The 17,445-nt window shown below is 38.1% G+C and overlaps 1 protein-coding gene across 1 annotated transcript in view; it reads left to right on the top strand.

The window, feature by feature from the left end:
- Nucleotides 1-1,522: 1,522 nt before the first annotated feature.
- Nucleotides 1,523-17,445, top strand: part of Sec63 (translocation protein Sec63) — a 229,121-nt gene continuing 213,198 nt past the window's right edge. Inside the window, exon 1 of the mRNA XM_090408926.1 lies at nucleotides 1,523-1,651. Within this exon, the coding sequence (XP_090265052.1) occupies nucleotides 1,528-1,651 (124 nt within the window). The 5' untranslated portion in view covers nucleotides 1,523-1,527. The remainder of the gene's footprint in view (nucleotides 1,652-17,445) is intronic.

Genomic DNA, 17,445 nt, shown 5'->3' with positions numbered 1-17,445 from the left:
ATGGATTTTACTTTTTTAAATAATCGGAAACCCTACTCTAGAAACTGAACATATTCGAGTCACTCTAGGCCGTCTCCAGTAGAGAAAAATGGTTTACAGTAGGTGGTGCAAAAGCAATCACGAGCAAACATTCATACCTACGGTTCGATTCGAATTCGTCATCTGCACAGTAGGTCAAACGAAGCCACTAAAAAGGAACCTTCTTTTGATATTTCATAAAACTGTCCCTGTAAATTTCATAAATGCACCTTTGATTGGAAAACACCAGCGTGCAATTATTCTTATTATGAGAGCAATCTCTATATGGTTTTTTCAATTAAAAATGAGTTAAGTGATCTCATACATAGGAAGCAGTGTTGCACCTGAAAAACTTTTTCATTTGAAACCTTTTCATATATACAAGGAAATCGGCCAAAGACACACGCAATTAACAAAAATATCAGACTGTTATTTAGTGGAAAGATGACATGATGTGTAGATTGTTTTGTGTAGATGGCGGATTAAATAATGTTGATGGTTAGTGTAGGTTATGTGGTTGAGTCCTTGGACTAAATAGGGATATCATGTAATAATAATAATTACAGTAATTTTTAATAGTATTTTTTTTGACTGGAGATCTGCTTGTGTTCAGGGGGGGGGGTCGCCTGTTTTAAGAGAGGAAAAATCCGAGTTTCCGAGTGGAAATACCCTCTACCTCCATATCAGGCTGGCTAACTCACCTTTAATCAAAAGAGACCAGATTAAAGTTCCTGACGCCATGGACGGGAATCGAATGCAGGTCTTTCCGACGTAAGGGCTTCGTCTATACCGATTGAGCTACCGATGCTCGATGATATATATATATATGTATATATATATATGTATATATATACATGTGTGTGTGTGTGTGTGTGTGTGTGTGTGTGTGTGTGTGTGTGTGTGTGTGTGTGTGTGTGTGTGTGTGTGTGTGTGTGTGTGTGTGTGTGTGTGTAGAAAGTTTTTCTACCTTGGGTGTATTATACATTAAAGATACAAAGAAATTTTATACTTGGTTTTAATTCTTTTCCCAAGTAAGCAAAACAAAGTTTTGCACGTGAAATGTATTCACGTCTAAGCTACTTGTATATAGAGGCTAATGACTTCATATCACTTGCCTTAGTATGTATCCCATAATGCAAAGCACCCTCCCCCTTTCGGGCGTGTATAATGTAATGCATAATGTGAAGGGCTACTACTCAGACCGGTTTCGACCTTTATTGAGGTCTCATCAGTGGGAGCCAGACCCGGAAGAGATACCAAGGTTGACATTTTTCTCTCATCCAGATTTTTATTAATAAGGTCAAGCGCTTTTTGCCTACTTGTATATGAGATAATATATGACTTCTGCATTACTTCAACCTTTGGTATTTCTCCCAGGTATCTCTCATAATTTCTTGTTATCTTTAACGTGTGTGTGTATGTGTGCGCCCTCTCACGTCTTATCGGCGGTCATTTATATGGCTTCAGAAAGTATCAGCGTGGAAGTTGTGTGGTGACACGACTTTCAAAATGGCTGGTGCCAAATTTCAGTATGATGAGAGCGGAGGGACTTTCTTTTATTTTCTGCTTTCGTTTGAGGCACTGGTTGTCATTCCTTGTACATATTATTTTTGGCCACGAGAAGGAAGAAAAGGTGAGGTATAAAGATATTTTTTGTTTTGAATTATAGCAAACTGTTAATTCGCCGTTTGAATGGAGTTGATAAGGTATTTGCTCTCGTAATTTAACGCACCGAGTAGCTGATCATTATAAAAATAAGTATTACGTGTAGTTTCATTTGCGTCTAGTTTTTATCTGCAGACTGCACAGTTTATTGTCTGTGCAAGAGTAGATTTACAAAGTAAACATTCTCCCCAGTGTTTGTTTCGAGTTCTCTATTCTGATTTCGAGAAGTATGCTTGAAATTGTATTTAAAGCTGAACTGTTTTAATTCTCTCCCTATCCATTTCCCCACCAGTCCGCCTTGTTTGGCGATGTATGTATATCTTCTACAATTTGTGTATATATATTATCATCTATAATATATAGAATAGGAACACAACGGAAAAGGTGGTGAGACCAGAGGAAATCTAAGAAAAAGAAACATAACTGGCTGAACAGTTCTTAGTTCTTTCTAAAGAAGAAGAAAGTTTGTATATGTTATGCTGAGGAGTATCTTTCTTGATATGTTTGCTATTTGGCTCCATGCCGTCCACAGTGCTTTCTTTTTTTTTCATCTCCTGCTTTATATTGCTAATCATACACTTAATCCCTACTCAATTTATCCTCCTGATACTGTCTCGCTCAAACAATCCTTACCACTTTTCATGCACTAATGACACCCATTCCATGTAGTTTCTTATGCCACAGCACTGCTCCAAGTTGCCTCCTAAGTTTGTCATAATTGCTAGCTTTGTAGTTCCATATTAACCCTTTCTTGACTGAAATTTCGTTTTGAGGCTGTCTGGTGTGAGACATCTGGTATGAGATATCTCACACCATACAGCCTTAAATGAACCATTTCCATCAGACCTAATTCTTATATTCTACTTTTGTTAGTCGAAGTTCTTCAGCTATCAGTAATAATAACCCTTCTCCTGCCCTATTTCCTCTGTCTAGTCTAATCTGAAAATACAATATCTGTTACATTCTCTTACAACCAGGTCTCATTGATGCCAATATTTTTTTGGCCAATCAAGCTGACCAGTGCCAAAACCTCTTATTTTATTTCTGATGCTTCAAACATTTGTTTACATGCATTTCAACATTCCTTTGGGCCCACAGTTAGTTGGCCGAGTGGTTAGCATACCTGCTCTCCAACTAACAGGCTGCAGGTTTGAATCCTGCCGTGGATATGGATGTTTGTGATTGTCTTTAGGTGGGAGATGAATGTCATCACCCAGTGTGTGACCATTTCCCTGCTTATTGGAAGCCTATAGTAGCTTGAAAAAGTTCTATGTTTGGTCTCTAAAGCAGGGTTTCCAGATTATATAAAAAATAAATGAAAAATACAAAATATATATATAAAATTGATAATAAAAAAACCCTAGCCCATCCACGGTACAAAAAATGTACTATAGGTTTACAAAGAACCTTTTGTGGGTGGGAGCAACATAAAAAAAAAAAAAAGTAACCGTTACATAATGTCATTATTGTGCCACTTCATAAAGGAGATGATCGAACTCAAGCATCAAACTATAGGCCTATCTGTTTGTCAGGTGTTGTGGTTAAGTTGTTGGAGAAGCTTGTGAGAACTAGGATCCAGAGTTGGGTTGATAACAATGGTATTATCTTTGATGGACAGCATGGATTTACTAAAGGGAGGTCATGTTTTAATAATCTACTTACTTATTACAATAAAGTGACTGCTTCCTTGGACAGAGGAAAAGGATACACAACAATATACTTGGATTTCGCAAAGGTTTTCGATAGAGTACCTCATGTTAGGTTGACAGTCAAACTAGAGTGGATGGGGTTGGATATTAGATTAGTGCATTGGATTGGAGACTGGCTATCTGATATCAACAAGTTGTGTATGTGGGAGCGATATCCAGGAAAAGGAAAGTCACTAGTGGAGTGCCTCAGGGGTCTGTTTTAGGTCCATTGCTGTTTAACTTGTATATTAATGATATAGGTGAAGATTTGGATGGAGATATTCAGTAGTTTGCAGATGATGCAGAGTTGGGACGAACCATGAAGTGTAGTGAAAATGTTGTGGCTTTACAGGAAGGCTTGAATAGTTTGAGTGATTGGGCATTGAAATGGGGATGTGAGTTCAATGTTGCAAAATGTAAGGTTTTAAAATTTGGAAAACAAAAATGGGATGCAGAATTTATGCTTGGTGAGAATATATTGTTGGAGGTAGAGGAAATAAGAGATCTGGGGGTGATAGCGGATAAGGATCTAAAATTTAGGGGGCACATCGCCAGAATTGTGAAGACAACACAAAGGCTTCTGGGAATGATGCAGAGGACACTGACGTGTAGAAGTAGGGAGATTCTTGTTCTGTTGTATAAGGCTTTGATTAGGCCACACATGGACTATTCAGATCTGGAATGCCTTGCCCAGATTTGGTTACCGGGTTTTCAGAAGGATGAAGAGATGTTGGAAAGGGTCCAAAGGAGACTGACTAAGGTAGTTTCTGACCTCTGGAATGTCGAGTATGAGGAAAGATTGAGAAGATGTAATTTGCAGAGTCTAGTGGACAGGAGGAAGAGGGGAGATATGATAGAGACCTACAGGTTGGTAAGGGGGTTGTTATAGGATCAATGCTGGAGAAGTTTTACAGAGAATAGTGGGAGAACCAGAGGTCATCCCTGGAAACTGTATAAAGAGGGTGTGAGTAGGGGAGTGAGAAGCAGGTTTTTTTCATGCAGAGTTGTGAATGATTGGAATGCCTTGCCTGAGAATGTGGTATCTGCAAAGAGTTTGAATGTGTTTAAAACACGGTATGATGAGCTGTGTGTGTGATAAAAGGACCTCCCAGATGAGTCTTTGACTCCATGAGGTCTTGGGGTGGTGGTAATAATAATAATTACCTACCCATTCAGATTCAGAACGTGGGATACTATACCTAGCTCTTCGCAATCATTTCTGCACTTGCACGCATTTATTCTAGGGGTGGCTAGACACATGCTTGATTGCTTTCCCCCCTATTATCTCTAAAACCCCTGGTTTTGCACTTCAAAACTTGCTGAACAACACTTTCTTCGAGCACCTAATTCCAAAGCCATTTATATACAGGTCTTTATGTCCATCGAATTGACACCACACATCTATAAACTGCGCACCATTCTTCTTGTACAATCTTCTCATTGGCAGTCATGGCCCTTCTCAGTTCTGTCCTATCATACTGAGGCAGGAGACAGTTGGTAAAGAGTTATTACTACATTAATATGGATGAATTTTCCTTTACATGGAGAAGTGGTAGGTGTTTGGAATATGCATTGCATGGAAGTCTGGTGATAATGAATGTAATAGGTATCTATTATTAAGTATTATTAATCTCAAAAATAAATAAAAGTACAAAAGGGAAAAAAACATCTAAAACACTAAATCTGTATGGTGTAAACAGAACCCTTTACAGAATGATACATCGCTTAATATTTTAGATTCAAACCAACAGAATTAGAGAATTATCTGAAAATGTTGTTAAATCAGGTGTGAGATAGGGTGTAGACTTTTTATTGCAAACTTAAATATTCCTTTGGTTCTTTTGTAAGTGTGTTGAGTATGTGAGTTAGGACACTTCACGTGGACATGGCATTGTTTTTATTAAATGGAGGGTCTCTCAAAGTAAAGGCAATTTGAAGAAGTGTGATTTGTCGAGATGGCTGCTTTATCGTAATGTTTCCTATGAGAATTCTTCCTATGTTACATTGAGGTTGTGTGGATTGCAGAAGTTGGTTGATGGGAGAAAAAGAGGGATATGATAGAAACATTTAAGTTGCTTGAAGTGTTTTATAGGATTGACACAGAATAAATGTTTCAGCTTTTAGTTAGAGGAACCACAATAAGAGGCCATCCCTGTAGGTTGAATAAAGGTGTGGTGTAGGGGTGTGAGGACTAGATTTTTTGCTTGGAGAATGAGTGGAATGGGTTGCCAGAGTCAGTTGTGAGTGCTTAGTCAGTTAATGGATTCAAGGAGAGGTATGATGGTTTGTGCAGATAGTTTGGATCTCCATGATGAGTCTTTATACTCCATGGAAGTCTCTCTATAATAATAAATAAGAACATCTTTTACTTATTTATATTTTTAAAAGATTGGGATCTTTTATCCAACATTCTTGTTATTTTGGTTTAGTATTGTAGAATGCTAGGTGGATTAGCAACTTAGGTACTAATTGTGTAGATCAGTGACATGTTTGTGAGTCTTTCATTCTCACATGACAAATCTAGCATTCTCAAACATGAAAAATTGCAGAACCTACAACAAACTCATGCATGGTGATAAAGCAGGAGTTTGTTGTAGGTTCTGCAATTTCTCATGTTTGAGAATGCTAGATTAAAAAAGGCAGAATATAGTAACGCTGCAGATCAGCAAAAATCTCCCATTAAAAACAACAGCACAAAGAAACAACAACAAAAAAAAATCAAATCAGACATGAAAAATATAAAGTCCAGCCTAAGTAAGGTAGAGGGGAAGGAAAACTGGGAAAAATTCATTGAATTATTTATGTAAAAAAGAACACATCCAATTTACCAACTTTTGTAGCCTTAACATGAATAATGTACACCAGATATGTAGGCACAGACATCTAAACCAGACCTGTTACTTATCATGGAACTACTTTCTATCATGTATTGCTGATGTAATATGGATTTTGCAGCCTTTCATGTATAGTTATTATCCAAAGCATACTATTCATGATTCTTTTCATCACTGGGCAGTATGGAAAGATCCTTTGAAATTGTCTTCTTTGTTTTTTTTAAAGACTGAATGTTTGAAGTGTATCTTGAACAAGTCTCTTCTTTTCCTTAGCCACTTGCTCACATGTGATAATGTTGTGTTATAGGTTTTGTGAACTTTCATGTGTGTGGCATTGATATAAAAGAAAACATGAGACAAAAGCAGCTGAAAAACCACAAATTTCATGGAAAACCATTAAGTAAATATAGATCACAAATGGCCAGGCAAAACTCTACACAGCCATTCTTCAGTTGTCACCTCTTCCATTTTCTGATTATGACTGATTTTCACAAAAGGAGACTAGTGAAATCGGCAAGTATTCATTTCTGATGAAACAACACCTTGTTATGTTTGGTCTCCAGAGCAGTTCTCACTTCAGTCTTCTCACATTTTCTCCTTTTGATGAAGTGTAATGTACAGTAATAAAAATGAATTTTTGTTTAATACATCAGAAAGCTTTCCAATCAGCTTGCATAATCCTGCTTGCACACTCTGCTGTTGGTGCCTAGAGGAAGATAGAATAGTATGCTGCTGTCCAAAACCTAAGAATGAACACTATTTCTTAAGATTACAACTGCAAATTCAGATTAATCAGCTTGTGACAATTTGTATAACTGACTATTTTGAGCAGAAAACGGGTACTCATTCAAATTTTCAAATTGTGTGCAAAGGGATCACGTGTAGCACTCAACACGATAAAAAGCAAAAGACTGCACTAAGCGAATTGTGTTTGAAGGAAGCTCTTTTCCTTTCAGATGTAATGCTGTGTATAATGGGTCACTACCCAGACTGGTTTTGACCTTTATTGAGGTCTCACCATACCCAGCAAAGATACCAAGGTTGAATTAATGCAGAAGTCATATATTTCCCTTGTTCAAGTAGTAAAAAAGGTTCATCACCTTAATAAAAGTTTATTGTATGCTTATACTTGGATAAAGGGTTAAACAAGAATATAATTTTTCTTAGCATCTTTAATTTCATTTTTTTTTATAAACAAGTGAGTAAACTTTCTGCATAAAGACAAAGCTGTGCTTCTGGCATCATATACACTACATCTAAACAAGAGCTGGAGAATGATGCCCGAAGCACAGCTTTGTCTTTATGTGGAAAGTTTATTCACTTGCTTATAAATTAAATATACTAAGAAATTATTAAAGCCTTATGATCTCTATGAAACTTTCATAGTTTCCACAAATATTCAGCTTTGAAATAATGTTGGATCTGATATCCACTTTGCGTATGTAATATCCCTACCAATCCTATATTCTGCATCATATCTTTGCTTCCTAAATTTTAAAACCTTACACTTGGCAACATTAAACTGATATCCCCCACACACTCACCCATTCAGACAGTCTATTGAGGTCTTCTTGCAAAGCTGCAACATCTGCTCTACTTCTCATAACTCTCTCCAACTTTGCATCAAACAACTGCATATCCCCATTTAAAGTCCATTCCAATGTTATTTACATATAAATTAAACAACAATGGTCCCAAAACTGATCCCTGGGGCACACCACTATTGACTTTCCTCTTCTGGGATATCACTCCCAGAAGAGGAAATCTTCTGATACCTATCAGACAGCCAACTCCAATTCAACGTACTAATCGATCATTTAATCCCATCTGTTCCAATTTAACTACTAGTATGTCATGTGGCAATCTATTGAAAGCTTTTGCAAAATCTAAATATACTACTGTATATGCATCCCACCTGTCCAATGTGTTCATCACCTTGCTATAATAAGTAAGCAGATTGCTAAAACACAATCTTCCTTTAGCAAACCCATGCTGTTCATTAAAGAGTTCTACTGCTGTCCACCCAGTTCCGAATCCTTATCCTCTCTAACTTATCCAACACCTTGACCATAACTCCAGACAAGCAGACTGGCCTATAATTTGTACCCTTAGTCTTATCACCCTTTTATGAAACAGAACAATTTTACCATCTTTGCACTCCTTTAGAACCTGGGCTAATCTAAGACTCATGTTAAAAATATATGTGAAAGCTGTTGTTAACTCCCTGAAACATTCCCTCAAGACACGTGCTGATATACCACTAAGTTCAATGTCCTTGTTGACATCAGGTTGACTCAATTTTTCATATACTTCCTGCTTGCTCACCATCAGTGGTTCTGTCCCCATTTCCACTGCTCTCAAGTTTTGCATTGTGTTACAATCACAAGCATGGAATACTTGAATGAACTGCTCATTAAACACCTCTACTATATCCTCCTCAGTGTTTATCATTCTCCCATTGTCACTGACCAACATCATCCTCCCATTCTTCCTTCTACTAGTCCCATATCAAAAAAACTTCCTTGAATTTATTTTATCATTATTTGTTAACTACTGCTCATACTGCACTTTTGCTAGTGAGTCACCTTCTTTGCTTGCTCTTTGTATTTCTCATGTTATTTTTTATTTTTATTTATTTTATTATTATTTTTTTTATGTTGGGCCCATACACAGGAGGTTGGTTGATCAACCTATACTACCGTGTTTGGGTAGTGGGTTAGGAAAGGAGGAATTTGTTTACATTTGATTTGAATGACTTTAAGTTGTATTCCTTGGTGAAACACAACAGGTGGGAGACTGTTCCACAGTGCAGCAGTTTCAAGGATGAAGGAAGAGGAAAATAAACTTGTTCTGTTTGTTTCTAGATGTACTGTGAAGGGATGTTGTGCAGCAGCTGCACGTGTTCCAATGAGCTTAGTACTGAGCAGGGAAATTATTGACGTTATATCAGATGAGCATTTCCCATGGAAATATTTGTAGATTAAACATACTGCAGAGACCATATGTCTGTGTGAAAGTGTTGGGAGAGAGTTGGTAAGGGATGGATCATTGATAAGTTTAATTGCTCTAATCTGTATTGAGTCGAGCATTTTGAAAGAGCTTTTAGGGGCCCCACCCCATATATGGCAGCAGTATTCAATAGTTGAGCAGATTTGTGACTTGTATAATGTTAATAGCTGTTCGGGGGTGAAGTAACATCTTGAGCAAAAGAGAAATCCTGGCATAAACATATCAAGGATGATATGTTTATTCCAGGAGAGGTTTGATGTGAGAGTAATTTCAAGGAGTGAGATCTCAAACTCTCTGGAAATTTGGGTATCATCAAAAAGGATACTGGAGAAAAATTGTCCTTTTTTATGGGAAATAGTACAGAACTGGGTTTTATTGGCATTGAAATTTATGAGGTTATCTTAACCCCATTGTAGGATGGCTTGGAGATCGGAGTTGAGAGTTGTGGTGGTTGCTGTTCTGTAGGTTGAGGTGAGTTGTGTAGGGTAAGGCTTATCAAATGCAAGTGAGGAGTGTAGCGTGCTGTCGTCTGCAAAACTGTATTGGGTTGGAGGTCAATTGCAGTAGGCCATTGATATAAAGCAGGAAGTGGGTTGGTGAGAGGACAGAATCTTGTGGGACCCTAGCATTAATTGAGTTGTGAGAGGATAGAGAGCCGTCCACCATCACACACAGTGTGCGTCCAGACAGAAAACTGGCAATCCACCTACAGAGGTCCTGGGTCAGACCGAATGATGGTAGTTTGCCTAGTAGACCTTTATGCCAGACTCAGTCAAAGGCTTTGGAGATATCTAATGCAACCACTCGAGATTCGCCAAACCTCTCCATAGCATTTGTCCTGAGATGGGTGACATATGTGAGTAGATCTCCTGTTGATTGGCAGTGGCGGAATCCATACTGGCAGTCATTTATTTGGTGAGAGTGTAACTGATTATCTCCACTCATCTTGTGGCATCTTCACAATGTATTTTTCTTTCTGATTGTCCACTTCTGCCTCTTCAGTCACTCATTTTACACCTATTTTATTTAATCTCGTGATCTTTGGAATACTCTCAGTCATTGCTTCTGCCAGATACTTCCTGAGTAGAGACCAAGCAGCATTGATTTTCTTCCCATGCAATTCTTCATTCCATGATATCGATGCAAGCTGCTGCCTGAGTTTGCCATAATCCACCCACCTTATAGTTCCACATATAGCCCTTTCTCACAAAAGTCCTGACCACCAACTGGAGGAAGACGTGACACTCCATTTGCAACAATATCTTCTGACGAGATGATCAAATCCAAGGCCCTCAATCCATGTGTGGCATCTGTTATGTACATACTGCTTAAGGTAATTACCCCTTAAAAACTCAAATTCATTCTCTTTGGTTCCTGATGCTCTCTTCATTCCAGTATTTATTATCATAATTGAAATCACCCATAATGATCATCCTTTTCTTATTAGCTGGACCAATTTGTCTAAACATTTCTATCTTACTGCTTTCCACATTGCCAGGTCTGTAGCAACACCCTACTAAACATTTCATCCTTTCCACTTCACACCATACTGCTTCAAAACCACTGTCAAAACAGAAAGCAAAAAAAAAAAAGAGGAGGAGTGTTATTGATGATGGCTGAGGAGTTGTGCCATCATCAATCACACTCCTCCTCCTCCTTTTTTTGCTTTCTGTTTTCACAATAGACTAATATATCCCTCCATCTCTATTCCTGCCAGAATGTCATCCTCATTCATGCTACAATTTCATTCCACTTGTTTCAAATACTTCTAGAATTTGTAAACATACAAATTAAGTCATTTCTGTTTCGATAACAACTCCCACTAACCCCACTTCTCAGACATGATTCCTCTACACTCTGCTCTGTCCATTCCTGTCTATCATCACCAATATTACACCCTCCCCAGACCTAAATGTCATCCCTACATCTTTGACTGTCTTAATCTGTTCTTGTGCACTCACACATACTCCTGAAACCATCATCTACATTTTTCACATAGTGTCCCCTGTTACCCTCTCCACTCTGTGTTCCTTCTCTCTTATTCTCTTCACTCGCCCCTCTTTCTTCCTCAGGCCTTATATTCACATCAGTCATTCTCTCTTGCAGCAACGGTTTCTCCATCTGACTCGCACCAAATCCATCTCTTTTATACAGCTCTGTCCACCCTTCAAACTCATCCCACACAGTCACAAAATGAACTCCTTTCTCCTCACATAACTCTGCTAGCACACCATTTATAATCTTTGCTCGCCTTCTCAACTCATAGTTAAGAAGGGCAACACGCTGACTACCTTACCTACCACATTGTTATCTTTCACCCTCCTTGCATTCTTCTTGTTACCAGTCAAATCATTCATCATACCTACCAACTCTTTTGCTTGGTACTCCTCTTATCCAATGCTTCAACCATCCTGATTATTCTACCTCCCGGAAAAAAGGATTTGTGCACCTTTTCACTCGCCACTCCTCTTATCATCAAATCTCCATACATTGTCACGCTAATTCATTTGATATTTCTTTCAAATCTTTCATCCCTTTCCTCATGTTTGAACTCTTGCCTCATCTTGACCAACTCCACTTTCATATCTTCAATTAGTTTTCAGTGCCATTTACGCAGATCACATTTTCACTACCTTGCACATCCACCATCTTGCCGCTTATCACTGGTTCTCTTACTGCTTACCACTGCTAACTCAGTGCCATCTACACATGCTGTCTTACAAATCAACATTGCTAACTCATCGCCACTATTGCCTGCTGTCTTACCATTACCATTCAAGCACTTAGCCTTACATCAACTTTATTTACTCCCGTAGCTACATCCACGATCTTTTGTCCACTCAATGATATCTTATAATCCGTAAGTATGCTGCACTTTTCACACACCCAAATTTTCTCATCTCCTCTATTTAACCTCTCCACATAAATATCTTCAATCTCTCCCCAAGCATACATACTGCATTCACGGCATCTCACCATTTTTGAAAAATCCATGCTACTTGCATTTGTCTTTCGTACCATCTTACATTTCGCTGCCATTTTACTTGTGCTCAGAGCTGCACACAAGAAACACAAATTTAATAAATACAGAATTATAACTATACTGAATACTGCCTACTGATCACAACTATCATACAACAATATTTAAAAAACTAATTATTGCTAATGCCACACACAACTTTTAAACTTATCTTTTTCATAGCTCCCTTAATCACCTAGTGGTAGTTTATATATCCATTAACAAATATTTTTCATCCAAGTTTTTGAGTCTTCCATTATACATGATAGTGAATAGATTTCTTTCTGCAGCTAATTTGATCCTTTAATATTCTCATTCCAATTTCTGAATGAGAATTTTAATAAAGTTGGTTTAGCAGGCAGATTGTGGAGAAGCCACCATCTCATATGGTTTCAAATCCTCTCATCACCTAAAAAACAACATAGATTTTAAAAAAGTATTGTTGAGCTTTGTAATGATTAAGTTGACATTTTTTATAATCATTTGCTAGAAGAAATTATTAGAACTAATATTTTTCTACTAATGTAGTTCAACCTTCGGATTTTGTAATTCATTCTGGCTATTTTACTTGCTAGAAGATCACCAAATAGAAGGCACAGTGGTAGAAAATCATATTTCTATGTTGCTGAATTACTGGGAACATCTCAACATTTCCAAAACATTAATCCTAAGCTATAAATTAAAGATGTCAAGAAATTATATTTTTGATTTAATCCTTTATCCAAGTGTAAGCAAATAAAGTTTGTGCCTGAACTATTTTCAGGACTGGGCAACTCGTATAAAGAAGCTACTGACTTTACATCACTTGCTTTAGTATCCCATGATGCAAAGCACATATCCTTACGGACATGTATAATACTAAGCATTATGGGAAGGGTCACTACCCAGACCAGTTTAGACCTTTATTGAGGTTTTGAAATATGACTTCTGCATTATGCCAACCTTGGTATCACCTCTGGGTCGGGCTCCCACTGATGAGACCTTAAAACTGATAGACCTGAGGCAAAAACACCAGGCTGACATGACATAGCCTCCACTTTGCCCACGAGCTCCAAAGATGACACTCGGTCGAAACAGTTCATACTCCATAACTCCCACCTCTAATCTTCATTTATTATATTTTATCTTTCTCTTTCTAAAAAAATAAAAAAATTATTGTCCATCCTTGATAATTCAGCTTTTAATTTGCATATCTTTGATTTTTCACATTTTTAGTTCCCACATATTTCTATCTCCATATCCTCCCCCTTCTTTCAGTTATATTTCAGTTTCAGTGATATAATTTTTATTGTTATACTCCTGATGCTGCTTCCAAACAAGATGACCTCAAGCATTCTACATAGGTATGTCAAAAATTATTCCTTCCGTATTTTTCTCTTAGTCTTTAAAATATTATGTCTTAAATAAATTGGAGTAAAAAAAAACCTATGAACATAATTTAAATAATTTGACTTCCCAATAAATATTTTCTTAAGGAGTATCCCTTATTCAAGGGATACTCCTTAAGAAAATAGGCAAAATAACCATAACATCAATTTTTATATATTAACATCAATTTTTAGAGAAGTAACATGGAAAATTTCCAGAAATAATATTTATCTTATCCCTTATTTTCTCACATCCTTCTTGTTTATTACAGGTACTCCCATGGAGTCAAAAGACTCATTGCAGGAGGTTCACACTAACCTTTATTTACACAATACCTGTCATGTCTCTCCTCATGCAAATATATGCACAGTTAGTTTTGCATGCATTTCTTTTTTAAAAAGGCTAGCTGCATTTTTTCTTTTTTGAGATTTTTTCTCTGATTTTCAAAGTAGGCCTTTTATTGCTGATGAGAGAGAGAGGAGTCGAATAAAGAGATGCCTGCAGTGTGTGGATGACATAAACATGTTGTCCACATGGGAGATCTCAACTTTTGTCCATGCTGTGGCCTTGAAGTTTCTTCTAGCATAATCTTGCTAATATAACATGTCATTGGATATATCACACCAAAGGACTGCTAATAGCCATTTTCACATGCCCACAATTGCAATCTATTCAAATCATTCTATAAGTACTGAATGTCATTTGCATTCCTCATTATCTTGCTTATCTTTGCATCATTAGCAAATAGCTGTCTCTCCATGTTATGTCTCTCAAATCTTTCCCAATGTCATTAATGTAAAGATTAAATAACAATGGAAGGTCTGATCTATGAGGTACACCACTGAACACCTTAAATTTTGTAGACCCACATCCCATATACTACTTTCTGATATGTCGGTCAGCCATCCTCTTATCCAAGGTAATAGTTCATAATCCAGTCTCATAACTTATAATAGCCCTCCATGCTCCATCATGTCAGAAGCCTTAGCAAAGTCAATAAGTTTCACAGTATATCCATTCCATGATAACTAATATTTAAGGAATTGACAGCGTATACTAGAAATATAGATTAAATAAACTTTAATATATACTTTCCGATATTTCGGCGAACGTCACGTTGCCATCTTCTTGGGAACATACTACAAAGACACGTGCACACAAGTACTAATAACAGCAAATGAGACTGAAGCTAGGAAGCTAGCGTTTTCCTAAAGTCCTGATGGTGCCCCCTGGCGGGCTATATTGGTAGTTCTTGGCCTTTGGGCTGAAGTTCTTCTGATAAAAGTTTCCCAAATTTGGGGCAGTCTCATGCATCCAAATTTGTTGAGGTTTGGCATGTTCCTAAGGGCCGAGGCTGATTCCATGAATAGTCTTTCATACTTGAACTTGCTGCGGTGTATTACTGTGGCTTTCTTCCATCTTATTCTGTGGCGAGTATCCAGAGCGTGGTCTGCAAGCCCAGAGTGGCTGTACTGGTGAAATCGGATGTAATCCTTGTGTTTTGAGATTCTGATATTTGCTGTCCTGCCTGTTTGGCCAAAGTAGGACAGTTTACAGCTGCAAGGGACCTGGTATACACCAGGTAGGTCTAGGGGAAGTGGTTGGTCTTTGGTGGAGCGGATAAGGGATGCCAGTTTTCTATGTGGTCTGTAACAAGTGGTCAAGTCATGTTTTTTTAAGATTTTATTGATTTTTTCCGAGGTGCCTCGGATGTAGGGAATGGTGATGGATTTAGAGTAATCTTTCTTGTGAAGGGGAGGGGATGGTGGGTTGTGGATAACTGGGTTAAGTATTTTTTGGATTTTTTGGAGGGGGTAGCCGTTGGCTGAGAAAGTGTCACGGATGTGATTTAGTTCAGTGGTTAGGGCTTGATCATTAGAACAGATTATTTTTGCCCTGTTGAATAATGTCTTAATAACTCCATATTGTTGTGAGGGGGGGGGGATGATCCTCCCTATTCATGAATGTCCCCCTCAAAGAAAGCTTAGAGCTAATCCAAGCTAAATTTCCTCCCGATATCTCAGCCCTATTTCAGTTTACAATGAACTCAGGCTATTTCGTTTGGCAGGAAAAATTCTACAAACAGATAGAGGGGACAGCCATGGGTTCACCACTTTCCCCACCCTTGGCCAACTTCTTCATGGAGACGTTTGAAGAGAAAGCCTTAAACTCAGCCCCACAAAAACCTACCATATGGCTTCGCTACGTTGATGATGTTTTCGCTATTTGGCCACATGGCCCTGATTCACTCCTCTCCTTCCTAACACACTTAAACAACCAACACCCTAGAATCAAATTCACCCTGGAAAAAGAAGAAAACAATAACCTCCCCTTCCTAGACACACTAGTCACCCGCCAACCTGATGGAACCTTGGTTTTCTCAGTTTATAGAAAACCCACCCATACAGGCAGATACATTCACCAACAATCCCATCACCCCCCATCACAACAATATGGAGTTATTAAGACATTATTCAACAGGGCAAAAATAATCTGTTCTAATGATCAAGCCCTAACCACTGAACTAAATCGCATCCGTGACACTTTCTCAGCCAACGGCTACCCCCTCCAAAAAATCCAAAAAATACTTAACCCAGTTATCCACAACCCACCACCCCCCTCCCCTTCACAAAAAAGATTACTCTAAATCCATCACCATTCCCTACATCCGAGGCACCTCGGAAAAAATCAATAAAATCTTAAAAAAACATGACTTGACCACTTGTTACAGACTACATAGAAAACTGGCATCCCTTATCTGCTCCACCAAAGACCAACCACTTCCCCTAGACCTACCTGGTGTATACCAGGTCCCTTGCAGCTGTAAACTGTCCTACTTTGGCCAAACAGGCAGGACAGCAAATATCAGAATCTCAGAACACAAGGATTACATCCGATTTCACCAGTACAGCCACTCTGGGCTTGCAGACCACGCTCTGGATACTCGCCACAGAATAAGATGGCAGAAAGCCACAGTAATACACCGCAGCAAGTTCAAGTATGAAAGACTATTCATGGAATCAGCCTCGGCCCTTAGGAACATGCCAAACCTCAACAAATTTGGATGCATGAGACTGCCCCAAATTTGGGAAACTTTTATCAGAAGAACTTCAGCCCAAAGGCCAAGAACTACCAATATAGCCCACCAGGGGGCACCATCAGGACTTTAGGAAAACGCTAGCTTCCTAGCTTCAGTCTCATTTGCTGTTATTAGTACTTGTGTGCACGTGTCTTTGTAGTAAGTTCCCAAGAAGATGGCAACGTGATGTTCGCCGAAATATCGGAAAGTATATATTAAAGTTTATTTAATCTATATTTCTAGTATACGCTGTCAATTCCTTAAATATTAGTTATCATGTTTAACCAGCGTATAAGCCTCTCAACAAGAATATATCCATTCCACTTGTCTAAATAATCTGTGACATTATTATAAAGAATGAGCAGGTTATCTAAACATGACCTTCCATTAGTAAAACCATGTTGTTCTTTGTGAAGTATAGATTCTCTATCAACCCATTTTTGTATTCAAGCTTTTGCTAACTTTTCCAAAAATCTTCATCACCACCACTCCAGAGATACTGATTGGTCAATAGCCATAAATCAGTCTTCATACCACCCTTGTGCAATGGGATTATCATGCATTATTTCCACTCCTGTGGAATTTAATCTTTTCTGAGACTCGAATTACAGTTCACCCTTAAACAGTGTGGGAGTTAGGGGCACCCCCCCCCCACGTATAACTTTTGACTCCCCAAAAACTTAAGTAGTAATAGCCTACTGTTGACCGGAAGCCTTACTGAAACATAAACAGTCGATTAACACATATTTTGTATGATATGTATGT

Source organism: Typopeltis vanoorti, chromosome 19 (genome assembly GCF_054136105.1).
Source record: "Typopeltis vanoorti isolate ZY-2024b chromosome 19, IOZ_Tvanoo_1.0, whole genome shotgun sequence".
Taxonomy (NCBI): Eukaryota; Metazoa; Arthropoda; class Arachnida; order Uropygi; family Thelyphonidae; genus Typopeltis; species Typopeltis vanoorti.
Note: the sequence above shows the minus strand (reverse complement) of the source record. Positions and strands in the feature narration are given on the sequence as shown.